The 20,850-nt window shown below is 43.6% G+C and overlaps 1 protein-coding gene across 1 annotated transcript in view; it reads left to right on the top strand.

Moving 5' to 3' along the window:
• The window catches only part of LOC126251629 (leucine-rich repeat-containing protein 70), a 630,906-nt gene that overhangs the window by 163,231 nt on the left and 446,825 nt on the right, over positions 1–20,850 (top strand). The window contains exon 4 of the mRNA XM_049952173.1: positions 1,410–1,632. Within this exon, the coding sequence (XP_049808130.1) occupies positions 1,410–1,632 (223 nt within the window). The remainder of the gene's footprint in view (positions 1–1,409; positions 1,633–20,850) is intronic.

The raw sequence follows: 20,850 nt of genomic DNA, 5'->3' as shown, positions 1-20,850 counted from the left end.
GCTCAAAACCAATCGGCGAAGTCTGAACGTGATCCGAAACAGCAAAGGGTGCTTATGCATTTTCAGTCCTCTTGTTTCGATGTAACGTGATCACAGAGGCGTGCGACACTGACACATGGGTGAATAAACCGGCAAAGAGTACCTGCAAGAGCAAAACAGTTGGTGCCACTGCCTCGCCATTGTCGAACACTTTAAAAATATACCTAGGCTATGCTGCTGTTCATGGACCTGCTAGTAGGCATGTGGGCGTCGGGCAGAATTGTCACGAAATTTGGTGCCGATGTAACGTCATTAACCCACCTTACACCTTTCCTGAGACCCGCTCTTTTTTCACGTGAGTCGACATCTTGCTATTCGAAACGTCGTAGAGCTTAAAGGCGACGTCGCAGGACACCAAGCTTTTGCACTATTAAAGGAAAGTTGTAGGCACCTTTGAGCTAAATTTTAAGCTTTTACATCACAATGCGAGACAATTACATCGTTTCGAAAAAGTGATCCATTAATTGTGTTGTGCAGTATATTTTTGCAGAATTCACGGAATTGCTAAGGGTCACATGATCGGCACTACGTCATTACCTGTCTGAATGTATGATACACTTTTATACGGAATGACATCAGGAGCACCATGAGAAGCTCTCACAATGAATTTGTGAAGGGTGACCTCGAACTCTACCAAAAAACTTTTGGAGACCGTACAGTTATATTTTCTGCGTATTTTGGTATAAAGTATCCATGTATCCGGTGGTTCGCTACAGATTAATAATTTAATTTTGATTTATTTTCCTTGTTGCCCCAGTTACCTTTCTAATCGTGATAATAAATCTACTACAGTGAAACATCATGTAATAACACGCAAAATGCGGGTTAACGCATAAACCTTCGTACGAAACGCATGCAGTTTTATCACAGTTTGTTCCAGCTCTTCGATTGCGTTTTTCGAATCGATTCTAGAGGTGCTTATTGGCCAGCTCTTCGTCAGTAAACCTCTCCACATTGCTATGTATAACCTTTAACGTACAACTAATACAGTCGAAAAAACAAATTTGAAACATACTGCAAGCACTACTGAATGCAAGCTTCGTTTATACTGTTCTCAACAGCAAGTACTCTGAGTAAGCAAAAAAAGTTAGTTTCCCAGCAAGACACACAATTCATACCGTCGTATTTTAAACAGTTGTACAGATGCAAATCAAACGAAATTCATTCACCCTATAACAAGACCACCGGTCTATTACAGAAAAATACTCAGAACACATCTCTGAACAACCACCGAAATTCTGTCATTGGAGTGCAGGTCCGTCTTGTATACCAAGGCGAAGTAGTAATATAATGTTTCGAGTCACTCTCTGTACTCGTCTCTTTCCGCTCTTTCCACGTGCCTCACCCACGCACTGCTTTGTGATTCGCAGGCAAGGGGCTGTCGCAGCTGGACCTGTCGCAGAACCACCTGAGCCTCATCCCATCGGCTGCGTTCCACAACCTGCACCACCTCATCCTCCTCAATCTCAACCACAACCGCATCAGCGCGCTGCGGGCGCGGGCGTTCGAAGGACTGGACACCCTGGAGATCCTCACGCTGTACGAGAACAAGCTGCACGCCGTCGACCCGGAAGCGTTCAAAGGCCTCGAGAAGTGAGTACCTCTGTTCTGTTCTGCTATATCAACAAATACTTCGTGAGGTCTCAGGATAATCCGAATAACACATGAAAATCTAACCATTCTCCAGCCTTTGGAACACTTTTCTCGTGAACAATGGTATCAAATGACGTCGCATTGCACATCACTGAATTTCACGTAAAATTATAATGTATGTTAAAAAGATTACTGAAATTTAGATTTTACATTTATAGAAATTTCCTAGCGATGTGCCGTTGGCAACACTGTATCATCATAAGCCCCTGAATAGCTTCACTGTTTCACAGTGGTAACATTGTTGGTGGTGATATGTGCAATGTGTGATTTGCGGAAGTAACGATCCAACGTAGTTCTCCACGTACGCTTTATCCACCATTACTCTAACACGCAAACTTAGGGGTTACACTCGTCTGGTGTGAGACGTTCCCTGGGGGGTCCACCGGAGGCCGAACCGCACAATAACCCTGGTTTCGGTGTGGGGCGGCGGAGGGGTGAAGTGGACTGCGGTAGTCGTCGTGGGGTTGCGGACCACTGCGGCTGCGGCGGGGACGGAGCCTCTCCGTCGTTTCTAGGCCCCCGGTTAACAAACAATACAATACAATACAACGATCCAACGTAAAATTTTAGCATGAAAGTCGCACGAAAACTTTTAGACTAACATAAGATGATGATGTTCTACGTCGAATGCAGAGTTACCAACGACACTTCTGATCCAAAAGTGCTCGTCAGTCAATAAATTAACAAAACTTTCGGCCAGGAAGGCCTTCGGCCTAAAGTGGTGACGTTTGCGTGTGGAAGATCAAAGACCTGGTACACGCCCAGGGCTGTCTAATTGCCAGATAACTTGCAGGAACAGATATCATTGATTGTGCATTTTCATCTTTTTGCAGCGCAATGACTGTACCATTAAGTTTCTGGTGTTCAGCCGATTCAATTCCACGCCTTCTTCTAACATTTCGGCCGTATACCGTTCGGAATATCTTCAGGGCTAGCCGAAATACAGCACTCGCTCCGCTCTTTTAAACCCACAGAGAGCGTCACTGCGCATCGGGGCAGAAATACACAAGCACCAGAGGCGTTGATCGCCATCTTGTATCGACTGCGTAGCCACATCTTCGATACATGCATGTATCCATACACAATTGTACTGGTGTCCAGTTCTGAGCTGTTTTTAACATTTCAAGCGTCTAAATCATTGAGAAGTTAGTTTAAAATCAGTTTGGGAATTTGTACCGAAAATACAGCATTTACAGACAAACTTTTGCATTTTGAATAAAAACCACTGAAGCATTAAAGGTACGACCATTTAGTAATTTAAATTACATCATCATGTGCAAATATTAACAAAAAGAAGAAAGAAACCTTAAACAGAATTACGCAACGACCGTATCACAGTGATTAGAAGTGTCCGCAAGACTGAATACTTACATTACAGAAGTCAAGCCACTTTTACAATCCGATTCCGAATCTTCCTTTAAAATACGGGAAAGTCCCAAAAAGCGATACTAACGGCGTGATGGGGAGGGAGGGAACGCAAGACGAAGTACAGAGTAAACGCTAAACAGTACCTCAGCTGTGGCCGTGACGGAACGGAACGCTGCGACCGCCAACTGCCGTACATGAAGTGACAGGATATCAAAACATAGGCCCCAAAGAAAGCAGCGCATGTGCTTGAATAATGTGATTGCTCTTGAATAACACCAAATACACTGTAAGGAAAAGGTTGAGAAACAGGGGTACAAAAATAAACATATTAATAGAGATAGCAGATGCCAAGTGAATAAAAGCCTAGCACCTTTTGTGGGCCATTTATGAACATAACATTTAGAATTTAAAAAATCTTAAAAATTCTTACAGTTTAAAAAAAAAAAATATGAAAGGAGGATGGCCCCAGTAAAGGCACCAAAGAAGAGGAGGTTCGGGAAAATGGCTGAATGAAACGCGCTACTCGTTTAAGTAGTCAAAGTTAGCCAAAATGGTCTTACGACCTAATTCAGTTCGGTAATTTTCTTAACGCACGAAAAGCTCTTCCAGGACATGTAGAACCTTACACTAGCGTTCTGTGTGCGAAATTGTAAGAATTAATACTAGAAATTGAGTGTCCCGTTCCGGATAAGTGTGAAATTAAGGAAGAATTGGAACCAGAACCAGAAATACGTTTTTAAACTTAACTTCAAAGGTCCTTCTACTTTGGTCTATATACTTGAACTGGAATCCTTTACAGGTAAAGCTATAATCATCTGACGTGTCGTGGGGATCCTTTTCGTACTCTCCCTGTGTTTAAGCATAGGCCCATCACTCCTAGGAATGAAATATGCCGCGACCATATCTTTTGTATATTTGAAACCGCTCCATAGTACGAAATCTAATCATAAGAATTGACCCTAAGGTCATCCCGCTGCACGAGGAGTAATGTAGCTGAATAATATCCATTTGACCTTGATCCGGAGCAGTCCTACGGCTGTTTCCTTTTACTCTTTTTAAAAAAGCCTTTATTAATACCCTAGACAAACCAGCGTGGTGCCCATTAAACTTGCTGTGAACTAAATGACCCTTTATTCACGTTCATATGCCACTTAAGATAATGGGGTATTGCGTTGTCTATAAAGAACTGACTGGAAAGCTCCATTTGTGTGCTGTAGAATATAGGAGAAAGAACTGTGAATAACCAAATCCCTGATTCATGGTTTCCTATAAATGCCATACTAAAAGAAATTTCCTGAATTAATGACCAATATGTCTAAAAATGGTGAACCCCATTTACTCTATGTTCGACTGTGGATTGCATGTGCTCATTGAACCCATTAAGACCGTGGAGAAAATCGTCGCATTCGGGGCAGAACATTTATATATTAGGTAGATGTCATCGACATACCGTGACCTTACTGTAGTGCACAGGTATGTCACTGGAAATCTGATGTTCTAAACCAGTTATAAAAATGTTTGCGAAACGGAACGACAAAGGGAAAACCATAGACAGTTCATGGTTCTGAGCGTAGACGTCATCACCAAAGTTGAACTAGTTGATATTTAAAACTAAATAATAAGCTTCAAGGTATCCTTCACCTCCTGTAACGGCCTACCACTATATTGCCTGAGACTGTCCCTAACAATATTTTCAACCATATCTGTGAGGGTACTGGAATATATGCTTTTGACATCTAGTGAGACCATGGATGTACCTGGGAGGGCACTTAGATCAGAAAGTTTGCTGACTAACTCCTCTCTGTTCCTTATGATGCTACTTGGACGAGAGGCAATATGAACTGATACTAACAACAGCGTGTGTTGCTGGCGAAGAAAAAGGGTACAAGATAAAAGCGCGAAAGTAGGACAGTTCACGTACCTCTTCCAGTTAAATCCTCAACTGTCTTTTGTTTGCATACGTTCTTGCTTGTAGCTTAGTCGGAGGCCTGTTTTGCGGCCGTGAGTAACAGCGCAGTGGTATGACCCTGTCGCCACGTAACGTTACTGTAGGCGGATGTTACTGTATTCACGTTGTGCATCCGGTGTGACACACCTGTAGCTTCCTGAAGCTGCTAGATTATCCGCTATTGTACTACCCGTGTCGTGATAATGGCTTCAAAGCCAACGAGGATCGTTAGTTCAGCGTGTCACAACACATTACGAGAGCACAACACAGTTCTAAAACGTGGCGAAACCATTCCATCTCGCAGCATTATTTTTAATGTGTACGGTACTGAATTTTCATTCCAATGTTTGGTCTTCCTTTTATTCCCTGGAAATATAGATAGCTAGTACCAGATCAGACTGCAGCAGGAACGTTACGATTAATATTACCCAAGTCTGCATGTGAATATTATAAAGCGCATTTCTAGATAACTACCAACAGATCACAAAAGAAAAGAATTTTAGGCGTTTATCGCACCGTCGATGACGAGGTCTTTAGAAATGGAGCAGTCAAGGAGGGGGGAAGAAATCAAGCGTGTCCCATTAAAAAAACATCCAGGTCTTTCCCTCCAGCGGTTTAGAGATATAGAGGATAATCTTAATCTGGACGGTCAGATGGGATTTGAATCCCATTCCGCCTAAATGCGAGTCCATTCCGGTAACTCACCCTGTCAATTAATCGAAGTCAGCTGTTTGCTTCACCTGAAATTGAGAATACGTGACTGTTGATATCAGTAAGCATTGCCACGTCCACTACTTCCAGGTATTTGCGTTAAATGATACTCATAAGGACCCGTTAATCCTGTTGTGAAATTGAATCACATATTTATGTGATATGAAATGCAGAACTCCCTTTGCATACTACTTCCTTTGCATGCTACTACTTCCTTTGCATACTACTACTTCCTTTGCATACTACTTCCTTTGCATACTACTTCCTTTGCATGCTACGAATGATAATAGCTATAATTTATATCGAATAACTGTTTATCGGAAGGAACAGCATCATCTGCATAAGTTAATAGACACCTAAAGAGAGTGACTAAAATAGTTAGGAGGTATCCTCCGCCATGTGCTGTTTAAGGGCTCACACGCTATGTACAATACATGTATGTGTCACTTCCTTATATTAAGTTTTGGCTAGCAATCTGTATTTCGCGCGACCGCTACGGTTGCAGGTTCGAATCCTGCCTCGGGCATGGATGTGTGCGTTGTCCTTAGGTTAGTTAGGTGTAAGTAGTTCTAAGTTCTAGGGGACTTATGACCTCAGCAGTTGAGTCCCATAGTGCTCAGAGCCATTTGAACCATTTGAATCTGTATTCACAAGTACACTGACGAGCCAAAACAATATGACCGCGTCTTTAAGTGCCTATTGGTCCACCTTTGGGATTCAGTGCAGGAGAGGTACTGCGTGGCAGGAATTCGGCAAGTCGCTGGTAGATTTCTAAAGGTATATGGTACCAGATGTCTATGCACAGTTCACGCAATTCCCGTCAATTACGGGCCGGTAGTTTGCGAACGTGCAGGGCGCCCCATAACGTCCCGTTTGTCTTCCGTTGGACTCACATCAGCAAATCTGGTTACCGAGACACGTGACTTCACCATCCTGCTCCTGAAACCACTGTAACAGGGTTTTGGCCTTATGACATACTTTGTTACCCTGCTGAAAGTTGTCATCGCTGTCGGGGTCCGCAGCTTGTGGTCTAGTGGCTAGAGTTGCTGCCTCTGGATCACGGGGTCCTGCGTTCGATTCGCGATCGGGTTGGGGATTTTCTCTTCCCGGGAATTGGGTGTTTGTGTTGTCGTCATATTTCATCATCATCATCATCATCATTCGTTACAGTGGCTAGACTGGACTGTGTAAAACAATTGGGCTGTGTAAAATTGGGACTTTGTACGGGGTTGAAGACCGCGCAGTTGAGCGCCTCACAAACCAAACATCATCAACATCGCATGAATGGATGCACGTGGTCAACAATACAGTCTACATAGGCTACAGCTATCATGGTATCTAGGGACTACTATCAGAGTTCCCATAGAAACCCAGGTGATAGCCCCTCACAGCATAATACTGGCCCCATTGACCAGTGGCATGGTGCGGTGGAACTTTCGAGTAGCTGTTCGTCTGTATGATGGTGTGTTCGGACACAACCATCGACCTGGGGGTAAGAAGAAAACGAGTTATGCAACAAGGGGACACATTTTAACTATTTCATGGTCTAGTCTCGATGATACCGTGCCCACTGCGATCGTGCGATGGTAATTGACGATGTCGTTGGGCTGAAATGGGGATACCTACAAGCTATGTGCTACAGAGCCTCGGAATGCTTCGAAACACTTGTTCCAGCAGCAGCAGTGTCCTCATATTTGCCACAGTCGCTGCCTGAAATGGTTAGAGGGAGCGAATAAGCCTCTGTCGATCACGATCTGTGATGACGCGTGGACGTCACCTTATCTCCTATCGTTGGTTTCACCATCCTTCAACAAATTTCCATAGATACTCGAGACAATAACAAGCGAAAAGTCGACCAGCTGCGCCCCTTCCGAGATGTTTGTTATCAGGAACTGAGACATAACAATCTAGCCTTTCTGAAAGTCGTTTATGCTAGTGGGTTTCCCCATTTGCGGTCCGAATCGTCACTACAACGTTTATCCATTCGACTCTGCTCCGCTTGTATACTTTCGTCATCAAGTCACGTGACCGCAACTCCACCAGGCGGCATTCAGTCTCGTGGCGAGCAGTGGTCATATAGTTTTTGCGTTGCGGGGGTAGTCATTTTGCCAATTTTCTATTAGAAACGAAAAGAAAAAATGAACTATGTTTGCAGTGTACAGTTTCTGTGTACTATGCGCAGCTTCTTCGCTTGTCTACAACGCGATTTTGTAAACATCTGTATGGAAAGGCCTCTTCATTGCTATATTGGCAGCTATTGTTTTCGCCTACAACCGTTTGCGTTTCGCAGTTCAAACTTTTCAAAAGCCCTGCCAGATATCAGGGATTTCCTTTAGTTGTTTCGACTGTAGAAGTATCTTAGTAGTGAAGAATAAATGTAGGTAGGTTCGAACAACGCGCAAGTGTTACGGAGATGTTTCGGGAACTCAAATGGGAATCATTGGAGGGAAGGCGACGTTCAATTCGAGGAACACTATTGAGAAAATTTAGAAAACCGGCATTTGAAGCTGGTTGCATAACGATTCTACTGTCACCAACATACATTTCGCTTAGGGACCACGAAGACACGAGAAATTAGGATTCATACGGAGACATATAGATAGTCGTTTCTGCCTCGCTTTCTTTGCGAGTGAAACAGGAAAGGGCACGACTAGTAATTGTGAAGGGTACCCTCCGCCATGCACCGTTCGGTGACTTGCGTAGTATGTATTCAGATGTAGAACTGTCGCATTTTGCTGTAGCGTGACGTATCATTTTCACATCTCAGAGCCCGTACTTTGAGCAGCTCGGATTTACCTGGTTGTTCGCGCATCTTGGATGCGGAGTTCATTTCATTATCTCTATTGTTTATTTGAAAATGCGAATTGTACAGATGAGGAACTCTGATTTGTTCTTCTTTGAGTCTTCCTAACGATGTCAATCATTATCCAATGTCAGTAACTTCAGTATTTATTAGCTTTCTGGGGCTTTGTTTTCCAAGAGTCATATTCTAATAAGATTGATTTTGAATTTCAATAAACGATTAGTGTTTTAATATCGATTTCCATTTATGAGCCCTAATTCCTACAACTTGTTCAAACCTTATTTACCTTTATAAACAGGAATACACTTAAGCGTTGTTTCTATGCAATGGTATTTCCGTTGTGCACATTGGCCAAATTATTAATGGAATGTTGCAAAGCTGTTTATTGTCCTGAAGGTTGGATAGCGCTAACAGGTTTTTATTTCAGAGGTCAGACCACTACTAATGCTGATTAGGTTCGATCTTAGATTATTTGGGGTCTTATCAAGAAGTTCAAGAAGTCATGGCAATAAATATAGAATTAAACCAGAGACGCATTACCAGAATGGTAAAAGTTCGGTGTAGCCCATACGAAAGCGCAACAGAAATGCTCGTGGATCTGTAATGAGAATCCTTAAAAGAAAGGCGACGAAGTCCCTTCGAAAACCTATTGAGTAAGTTTATAAAATCTTTATTCGAAGTAGATTCTACGACAGTTCTGCTGCTATGATCTTACATCTCGCGTATGTATCATGAGGATAAGATAAAAGGTATTAGGGCGCTTACAGAGGCATACAGACAGTTATTTTCCCCTCGCTGAATACGAGAATCGCATAGGACAGAAAATCGATAATATTTATGGCATGTACCCTCCTCCAGGCACCGCACAGTGGCTTATGGAGTGTATGTTAAGACGTAGATGTGGATGACGCCGGGAGATCCATAAAGCTGTTAGGGGAGCAAACTACTGTGGGACGTAGCGCTGCCAGAATACTTGAAGACTTGATAAAGATCGACAGCTGGTTAGATATTGGAAACGGAGTGAGGACGAGTCCGACGTAGCGGCTTGCATACTTCCAAATCAAGGCGACCTTGGAACATCGGTGCTAACTGGCTTCGTTCTCTCCCGCTGCAGTTTCGCGATTATGACTAGTCTGAGAACTGTGGCGTTGGAGTCGCTTCATACTTGTCGATTCGTTCTCCCATACTGAAGCATGCACGAGTGTGACTTACTGTTAGTATAGAAGATGAGTACACGATCGTACTGCTGTAAAGTAGCAATTACAATGTAAAATGACCGATTGTTCCATTCAGGTGGCCTTTAACGAAGCTGTGTTTTGTGAAGCTGTGGAGGGTATAAGACATTAATTAATGCAAAGTACACAATTGAAAATGTGTTCAGTATCTGGAATAAGTCTCATCCACGATTCAGATGAAAAACATACAGATTTCATCCAGTTAAGCAAAATGTTTGTAATCTTGTTTATTCCACGTCCTCCATGAGAAAATGCATATGCTGCATCAAACGAAAAGCGGGCACAAGGAAATCCTGAGACAAAAAAGCGCTGTATTTCCGTATTCATTTGGTAGTGGCAACTTGAGTTTATGTGCTAACAGCAAGTTGCGTAGTACATAATTCATTTTTGTATTTTATTTTAATAATTAATTACCATTTAGAGATTGCACCTCATCCTCATGCCTGGTACTGTCGTTACAGACCCGGTAACGGCTCGAAAGTACACTGCTGGCCACCGTAAATGCAACACCCTGAAGGAAGCATCCGAATCAAGTGAAATTTACACCATGGATTTGCAACGATGAGATATGCAACTGATTAGAATTTCAGCGCAGACGCACATCACGCGCGCCTGTGGCGCCACCTCATAGCGCCATTTAAGGCTTGGCGATTTCGACGAGTGTACATTCGGCACGTGTGTTTACCTTGTGGTTGTTTCACAAGACGATCAGTTATGCCTCGTAGACAACAGCGAACATCGTTTGATCAAGTATCCGAGTTCGACAGAGGAAGGATAGTGGCTTACCGAGATTGTGGATTATCATACAGAGAAATCGCTAGTCGTGTTGGACGAAACCAAACAACTGTAATGCGGATATGTGACCGTTGGATGCAGGAGGGTACGACGGACCGACGTGGTCGATCGCATTCACCTCGGTGCACCACTGCACGTGCTGATAGGCAAATTGTGCGCATGGCAGTGACGGATCGCTCAGTGACATCCCGAACCATAGCACAGCACATTGCGTCTGTAACGCATCATCCAGTGTCTGCGCGTGCCATTCGACGCCGTTTACAGCAGAGTGGTCTGTCCGCAAGACGTCCATTGCTTCGTCTACCATTGACGCATAACCACAGACGTCTCCGTCGCCAATGGTGTGATGACAGACGGATGTGGACGGCAGAATGGAATGACGTTGTCTTTACTGACGAGGCACGCTTCTGTCGGCAGCACCACGATGGTCGGATTCGAGTGTGGAGACACCGTGGAGAGAGGATGCTGGACAGCTGCATTATGCACCGCCCCACTGGTCTTGCACCGGGTATTATGGTATGGGGCGGTATTGGATATTACTGTCGCACGCCTCTAGTACGCATTGCCGGTACTTTAAATAGCCGGCGCTACATATCCGAGGTGCTGGAGCCAGTTGTCCTTCCTTACCTTCAGGGCTCGGCCACAGCCATATTTCAACAGGACAATGCGCGACCACACGTGGCACGCATTGCCCAAAGGTTCTTCGTCAATAACCAGATTGAATTGCTTCCCTGGCCGGCTCGCTCTCCGGATCTTTCGCCGATAGAAAACATGTGGTCCATGGTTGCTCAACGAGTGACCCAGATTACATCCCCAGCTGCCACACCAGATGATCTTTGGCAACGTGTGGAAGCTGCTTGGACTGCTGTACCCCAGGAACACATCCAACGTCTCTTTGACTCAATGCCGAGACGTGTGGCAGCGGTGATCTCCAACAATGGCGGCTACTCTGGCTACTGATTCTGGCAGGAACCACATGTCACAGACGTCTGTAAACGTAATCATTTGATACTTGGTCAACATGTTATCTACAAAATAAATTTTGTTGTGCTACCTCTTGTCTTTCTTGGTGTTGCATTTACGGTGGCCAGCAGTGTATGTATACATCGACGTCATTGCTAAACATGCAGTCAATAGATATTAAATATTGAGATAAATTTACAGCAATCTTAGAAAACATTTTATGTGTATAAATGTGTGTACAAACAGGACAATATTCACTGCTAACCGATTAGTCGTTATATTGTTATATAAAGTGTGGCAATTAAAAGTGGCCCGAAGAACAGGGTACAAAGAAACACAGCAGAGGTGAGGAAATACAGTACTAACCTGACTATAGTAGATGTTGGAAGTGACCACCATTCATCTCTTGGCACTCGGCCCCCGATCAGCAAGTTGCTAAAGGCGGGTCGAAGCTGGATGCTGGAATTGGTGCAGTCCCATCCGAAACCTTCTGCTACAGTGCCTGAAGATTTTAAAGGTTGTTACGATACACCTTAGACTTGACGGCTCCCCACGCAAATTAATCGCACATTGACAGTCAGATGACCTGGGTGGCCAGTATGGCTGCGACCAGACTGGTCTCTTCCAACAACTCTGTCAGGCGTGAAGATTGTGTAAATGTGCTCCATAGTTCGGTCGGCTGTATGAGCAGTTGCACTCAAAATGTTGGCAATGCAATGCGCCGAAGGCAGAGTCTGATGAAAGAAGATGGGACCAATAATGCGGCATGCAGACACTGCACACCAAATCCCAAACTTCTGATCATGCAATGGTGTTTCGTGGAAGTAATACGGATTCTCCACTGCCCAGAACCTGAGATTCTGTGAGTTGACTTAACCATACACGTGAAACCAGGCTTCATTAGACATAAAGAACAGATCTGTGTCCAAGCCATTCATTGTTATCTCAGTGAGCAGCCGCTCACAATACTGGAAACGCTGAGGAGCATCTGCTGGTTTTAATGCATGAAAAACAAGATACTCAGGAATGCATGTGTAGGTCCGCATCGTCGACGTCGTATGCCAGCCTCTTGCGACAGGCATCGGTTTGATTTGCTAGGACTCTAAAACATTTTCTGGTAAGCTGCAGCCACATTTTCTGGTGTGCGGGCACCTTTCGACGTTTCGGAATGTTTTTTGACTGACCTCACAGTTTCCATGAGTTTGTTGTCACTTAACTTTCCACAACGAACACCTGCTGCTCCACTGTGAGTACTGTCGTCCCCTTTGCACTGCTCCACTCACCCTGACACAGCCCGCAGTACGCTCTGAACCAGTGTGGATTCTGTGGCGGACGTGCGCGTGGTGTGCTCGTCTCGGGGTGTGGTTGTATTCATACATTCACGTCCAATCGTACCCACTCGTCGGGGCCTTTTTTATTTGCCCTGCCCTGCTAACATGCTTCTGACATTTTGGCAGATCAGACATTTTGTGACATTTCAACTTGCCCTTGTGAATGGCTATATTGCAGAGATCACGACTGGGTGAGATGAATGGTTAGTAATTTAAAGTTTAATGGAGGAAGTTTCCTTAAAAGTGGTTGCGTATGTAGCGGGAGAGTCGCGAGGCCACGGTTACAGTTGCGAACTCATGAGCTCGCTCTCCTTTCTGAGCGAGTCATTGGTGAGTGGTCTGCGGTGGAGGCTCACGAATCGACTCTATGGGCACACGGAGACGGCGAGTTCGAACATGACGTCACAGGACGCGCTGGCGAGTGTACGGAGCTCATTTCTGACCTCTACAGTTGGTATAGGAACTGAATTAACCCCAAACATGTAGAAATGTAACGTAATACGAAACATTTCGTGTAATATATGAAGATGGTATCTGTTCTGCGACTGCAGGGATTTATCCCTTGCACGCTCCCCGTGAGACCTACATTCCCGACTTAATGTCCACATACTACATGCATGTATGAAGATTGTATCTGCTCTTTCTGACATGACCGAAAGAACAGATACCATCGGTGACCATGCAGCTCTCTTAGAATGAAATGATAAGTAAATCAAGACCCTACACTGTCGACAGGCGTTGATATACATCAACGAAGACAGTTGAAAATGTGTGCCCCGACCGGGAATCGAACCCGGGACCTCTGGCTTACATTGCAGACGCTATGTCCACCTGAGTCACCGAGGGCACAGAAAGATACCCTCTTCATATAGTTAAGGCTAACCGGCCATTGACCTCCTCCTTCTGTGCTGGATGCACACCCATTGCCTGAACTCTTACGGGACTCGGTAAGGTTGTCTGCCACGAGTAATGAGTGTAACGCGTAGGGGCACTAAGAATGTAGTGTGTGAACATCAAGTCGGGAATGTGGGTCTCACGAGGAGCGTGCAAGGGACAAATACCTACTGTCGCATTATCCTCTGTGCCCTCGGTGGCTCAGATGGCTAGAGCGTCTGCCATGTAAGCAGGAGATCCCGGTTTCGAGTCCCGGTCGGGGCACACATTTTCAGCTGTCCCCGTTATGTATATCAACGCCTGATTTAACTATCATTTCATTTCATGGAATGTCACATTATTGTCTGGTTACACGATTAGCTGTCAACAAGTAACCCCTGTCCACGACAGTCACCTAATCTCAATATTATTGAACGTATGTGGTCTACTTTGAAGAGAAGGGTGCGTGATCTCTATCAGCCTCTATCATCGGTGCCTGAGTTTGCGAGTCTTTTGTAAAAAGAGTGGTATAAGATCCCTTGAAAATCGTATAGGACCTCTATTTATCTATTGCAAGACGACCGGAAGCTGTTTTGAATGCCAACGGTTTTCCTACACCGTATTTGACATGGCAATGTGTCTTGTTTCCGGTGTCTCCACATTTCTGTCCACCCCCTGCAGATGTAGGAAAGGAACGGTTAAGGAAATCCACCCTTAATCCTTCAAGATGAAGCAATTATTCTCCTACTTCCTAGAACCGTGCTCCATTTAAGTGCAATTCTTTTGCTATTGCGACGTCGACTAACGAGGAGCTCACGCTTTTCGTCGGATAAACTTGCGAAACGCTGTCGCCGGTGAAGTTGTTACGTCGCTCCTCCTGTCCCTCTAGCACGGAAATAATTTTATTCCGATCTTGTCGTGAAATCGATACCCGTACCCTCATCGGGGCAAACTAATTGAGATTTTCCCCTGCCCAGAACGAATCATTCGCCAAAGACGGCGGCGCTACAGCATCTCATCGCTTCTCCATTACTGATCTCTTCTAAATAATTGCTTCATCTGGGAAGAGGCGCGCCCAGAGAGGTGGCAGGCAGGGCTGTCCCCGGTGTCGCTTTCAGCCCTGCTGATGATCGCTTCCTGCCGTCTCCGGGAACTGCAGGTGGAACAGGCAAGGGATGCCAGCACCCCTGGATGTAGACAGTTATCAGTTTCTTTTACCTACTACACGTAAACAAACGATAACCACGGAGATCTCGTGAGAGAGAGAGAAAGAAAATGTCAGCTTCTTTATGAAACGAATAAGCCACCAGTCCCTAATTACACTTGTGCTATGTCTTATGTTGCGCTCTTTGTAGCTAGTCGGTACATCAGATCTCTTATTCACTAAAGTCTATTGACTGAAAAAAGAGTACAGATTACCAGCAAACTGTTTTACTTAAGACGCTCCTGTGTTGTAGTTTTCTATTAAATTTTACATGTTCTTGCGGCATACCTTCCAACAACATCTGATCGGATTTTGCTGTATAAATATTTATATTCAATAGATGAGACCAAACTATTTAAAAAAAAGAACAATTTTTGGTAGTTGATACCGTAAAGTCGTCCAGTAAAGATCTTGAACGACATAGTCGGCTGGAGAACTGAGTATGAATAACCTCGAAGTCATAGGTTTCAAGAAACCTTCCGACTCAATTTCTGAAGTGACTGTCCTTGCGAAATAAGACATCATCCCAACTTATCTTAAAAAAAAAAAAAAAAAAAAAAAAACAGAAGAATCAGTGTTGCACCTTCCATTGTTAAGACGGTGGGAAATTCGGAATTGAGAGGAATCTCTAAAGGAGATATCATGTCACCATAGTTTAACCGACTCTTCGTCCTGCTGGCTAGCTACACTGGATGTATAGATCTGAGGGTGACCTGTAACCAAAGGCGAAAGCGGTTACTCTTAGAAAAGGTACCACGTGAGCCAGAGGGTGCCTTTCTTCATTATACTTGACCAATGCCAACCATCATAATCGTCCGAGGTAAACATATTAAACTGATATTAACTTTTTTTTTGGAATGTTTGAAGTCATCAGTCTTCTGACTTGTTTTATGCGTCCCTCCATAAATTCTTCTCGTGTGACAATCTCTCCTTCTGAGTGTGTAACTTCTATCCAGGGCCTCAGTTATTTGTTGAATATAGCCTATTCTCCTTCTTCCTCTGCAGTTTTTACTCTGTACAGCTCACTCAAGTAACATTGACCATGCAGGTAATTCTTTGGGGTCTCAACGCACGTAACCAAGAGAGGTGGCCCAGCGGGACTCGCATTACAGGACAACAGTCTAAATTCGCGCCCAGACATCGAGATTTAGGTTTTGCGTGATTTCTCTAAATCGTTCCAGGCAAATGACTGGATGGTTCCTTTGAAAAGGGCGTATCCGATTACCTTACCCATACTTTCGTTATCTTAGATTGTGCTCCGTCTACAATGACCACGCTACCGACGGGGCTATAATCATTTTTCCTTCAATACCTTTTAACCCTGTTCCTTCTTCTTATCAGTGTATTGCTCATGTAGCTTTCCTCGCTCATTCTGCCGAGCAGCTCCTCATTTCTTTTTCTCTCAGTGCACCTAATTTACAATATCCTTTCATAATTTTACACGCATTTTAAACGTTTCGATTCTCTTCTGTTCTGTTTCCCATAGTCGACGATTAACTGCCATAGCACTCTGTGCTCCAGACGTACATTCCCAGAAATTTCTTCTTCAAATTGAGGCCTATCTTCTATATTATCGGATACTTTTTTCCAAGAATGTCATCTTTCTCCTCGCTAATCTGTTTTTTTATATCCACCTTGTTTCGTCTGTTAACTGTTATTTTGCTTGCAAACTAGCAGAATCCATTCACTTGGTCTGTTTCGTGGCGCCCCCTCCCCCTCCCACCTCCATTTTGAAGTTAAGTTTATTGCTAATCTCCTCTCTGTTAATCCATATTACTTTGGGCTCTCTTCAGTTTACTACTGATCCATATTATGTACTCATTACGCTGTTCATGCCGTTCAACGGGTCCTGAAACTCATCTTAACTTTCATTCACGTCATCATCGAATCTGACCATAATGTAAACTGAAGGTAGAGGGGGAGAAAGGAAATGAAAAGGAAGTAATGATATCAGTTCCATGGGGACTTTATGGGAATCAGCGGCGACGAGTGAAAATGTAAGCCAGACTGTGACTCGATTCCGGGACCTCCAGCTTGCTAGGCAGCTGCGTTAACCACTGCACCACTCGGATGCAGTGTTTATCGCAAATGCGCGGACTATCTCGGTACACTCTCCGGGCCGACTCACATTCCCACGTAGCGCCGCTTATCCGTAGTCCCCATTGATGTTCTCCATGCTCGCTAACTTTAGATTCCCTCTGGAGGTCGAATGTAAATGTGCACCAGCACTGGAGGTTAACGATCCATTCCCCATCGTGGCGAAACAGTTACATGTCCTCTACAGGTCCCTCTAGTACCATGCAAGTCATTCCCTGATGCAACTGCAGATGTTCTACCATCCCGTCCCTTCTCGCTGTCACTGTTTTACACAAATTGCTTTCCTCTCCGATCCTGGGTAGAACCTCCTTATTCCTTACCTAATTAGTTCACCTTATTTTCAACATCCTTCTGTAGCACCACGTCTCAAACGCTTCGATTCTTTTCTGTGCCGGTTTTCCCACAGTCCATGTTTCACTACCATAAAATGCTGTGCTTCGAACGTACATTCTCAGAAATTTCTTCTACATACTTACAGAAGTGTTAATGTGAAATAACGTGACGGGTTGCGCTTCAAGATAAACATAGATTATTAACTTAACACAGATTTCCTTTTGTTGGTTTATTTTCTTTGGCCTCCAGAGTTTGTACTCTGTTAATGCACTGATAACATATGTTTACATAGAATACTTAATTGTACAGAGATAATACATAAATGCATATTTACGGAATTGAAAACTCAAGCTGTCAACTTCATCCACAACATACATTTAACAAATACAATGATAAGTAAACTAGACACATGAGTCCTATAAATTTTGCATGAGGAGGTAACCCGAACTGATCGAAGTCTTGAGAAAATCCGATTGTTCATTGTCAAATTTGGAACACGAAAACAAGATGTGGTTTACATCTGCTTCTGAACTGGAATCACACTCACATGCAGGAGGATCTTAAATGCTGTTTCTATACAGATGTACGGGAAACGAGGCATGGGTAAAGCGAAGTCGAATGATGGTGGAAATCATAGACCGGTCCAAATGCGTCCTCTTAAATGCCGCATAATATCCACCTTTCTTTTGTTGAGATAGATTCCATATGTCTCACCATTGCTGTTTTCCGTGGCTCTTGACTTCACATAATTAGTCTGCATAGAATAATTTCAAATCAGAACGTTCCTGTAGATGCAACTTGCTTCTCTAATACGTCAACTTCCTCATCGTAGCGAATGTAAGTGTGTGACTGCAACCACAGGAGAATGAGAGCCTGCCCCCTCCGTTTAGAGCCAACATATTCTAGTGACACATCCAAACTATAATTGTTTGTTGTATTATTCCATCTTCGGTATTGGATACTTTAACAACACTCTGGGAGTCGGACACAAGTAATATTTTTAACAAGGAAGTTGAAGATACATATTTAATTGCTTGTAAAACTGCCACAGTCTCCGAGGAGAAACTGAAGCTTTAATGACTTGGAGCTGAGTTATAGAAAAGCACAACCAGTATATTCCTTCTGAGGAATTTCGAATCCATCAGTATATATACAGATGTAACCAGGCCACTGAGCTTCACCGAGACAGCTAATTCTGCAATTTACGTTAACACTCATCGAGGTTATCATATTGTAATAATAGACTGGAATCTGGCAGCTGAATGTGTCAAGATCATATTCAAATAAATGTACATGCGAAGAACATCGCATAGAATGTATGACAGAATACCAAATGACACATTCCATAATTGATAAATGCAGTCTCTACTCGTATAAACAGGCAAGCCCATTCCTTGAATTAAAAATTTATCTGGCAACATTTGACGTGTAATGCTGAAGGGCATCTCTCATTCCTCCACCAACACAGCGGTTGTAGGTGTCGAACGCGTGGCTCCAAGACAGGTACGAATAGCCATGAACTGGAGAGTATCTAATGTGGAAAGGTAAATCTTAGGCACATTCTGATACAGCAAGCAACCTTAGTGCAGTCTAGACTGAATAATCCCTCTGTACATTGTGAGTAGAATACTTGATGTACTACGGCTGGGAGAGCGAATTACATTTAATCCTTTCTCGATATTATTAACAATAGACTGTATGTTAGGGGCCCAGCTGAGCTGAGAGTCAAATATCATTCCGAGGTATGGAGCATGAGATTTTATCTGGGAAGTATACTTCCCCCATGTGACGTGATCAACAATGCGAGCAGTGCTAGTTTTGTAAAAAGATACTGTCACGAATTTGTTAGTCGAGATCTCCAACCTATTGTGGGACAGTCATTCATCCATGTGTTCTATAGCTGTGAGCTATTCAGTTTTTGCGGGAAGATATGGGTGTGCTGTTGAATAAACACAAACATCGTCTGCATATTGTAAAATTTTCGTCGGGAGATTCGTTATTCGCTTTAAATCATAAGTATACAGATTATACAATAGGGGGCTTAAAATCGCATATGGCGCACACTCTGAGAGACAAGAAACGGACGGAGCATGTTTCCTTTCTGATATAGCTTGTTCTTTGAGAGACCAGGTAACTGATGTCATATATCATCCTCGAAGGTATTCTAAAATCCGTCAGCTTGGTCGAGAGAATCGGTATTTGCATATAATCATAAACTGCTTAAGGTCAATAAAAGCGGCGAGAAATTAAATTACATTTTTCGAGCCACCATACCAACCTCATTTTACCCGTTAGCTCCGGCGTCTTTGCTACATAAGACGACAACGCGATCGGTCGATAGTTAGAAGAGGAATTAGAATGTTTTCCATTTTTCAGAGCTGGTTTATAACGTGCGTCTTCCAAGTTTCCAATAGGTCCTGTTTCATCTAGTACTGATTAACAAAGGACAAGAGCAAATCTTTTGCTTCCATGGGCACATTCTCATGCATTGAATAATTTATGTAGTCAATAGCAGTACAACTGTCATACAATGACTTAGTATCATTCTTGAGAGAATGGAAGAAGCGACATATGACGATAGTCATCTTCAGCTGGAGGCGCTTAGTGTTGGAATGGGACCGCTGGAGGAACAAGCTTATCGATAAATCCATCAAGTTGTTGTAGAAAAAGTGGATGGCAGACGGCTCTTTCTAAAATCCTCTGTTTTATACCAAATGTTGGTCATCCTGGTCGTTCTATTGAGTAAAGAACAAAATTAATCCAGTTTTCCGTTTCTTTTCCTTTAATTTGCTTACACGCTTATGTACTTTTCTCTATTCCGAATAATTTTCCAAGTTAGGATTCTGGCGTAAGGTTTCCAGAGTATGTCGGCGTGTTTCAACTTGTCTAAAGCATTCGGGATCCACTACGGAAGGGACTTTTTTCTTTTCAATTCTGGTATCTGCTGCGGCTTCCTTAGCATTTATTGAAATTTGGTGTGCTTCTTTCTCCTGTAAATTGCTCTCTGCAGTTTCGAGGTTTCTTCGACCTGTTTCCTTAAATTTTCCCCAGTTGGCTTCTGTTATTTTTCACTTAATACTCACTTTACGCCTGAATATATGTTCCCGTTAATAAGTTTCCGATAAGCAATACATTTCTAAAAATTGATTTTTTTAACTGGTGGACTCCGCACTCCGGCAGTGCCGACCGGCGTCATTCGGATGCGGTATGGAGGGGCGTGTGGTCACCCTCCTCTCTCCAGGCCAACGTCAGTTTCCTAAACCTTGGGGCCGCTACTTCTCACTCAAGCATCTCCACAGCTGTTATCACGAGGCCGTGCAGACACCGTTCCGGTCCTCCCATGCAAATCTTTGACAGTACAGGGAAATGAATCATCGCATTTCGTAGGGCAGTAAGATACGCAGCCCACTGAGCCACAGCGATGGATATATCATGATTATTTGTAGCTGTTAATCTATGTTTTATTATTAGCAGAATATTGTTGTTATTGTGAACTT

This window comes from Schistocerca nitens, chromosome 4 (genome assembly GCF_023898315.1).
Source record: "Schistocerca nitens isolate TAMUIC-IGC-003100 chromosome 4, iqSchNite1.1, whole genome shotgun sequence".
NCBI lineage: Eukaryota > Metazoa > Arthropoda > Insecta > Orthoptera > Acrididae > Schistocerca > Schistocerca nitens.
This window is presented reverse-complemented; position numbering and strand designations above follow the sequence as displayed.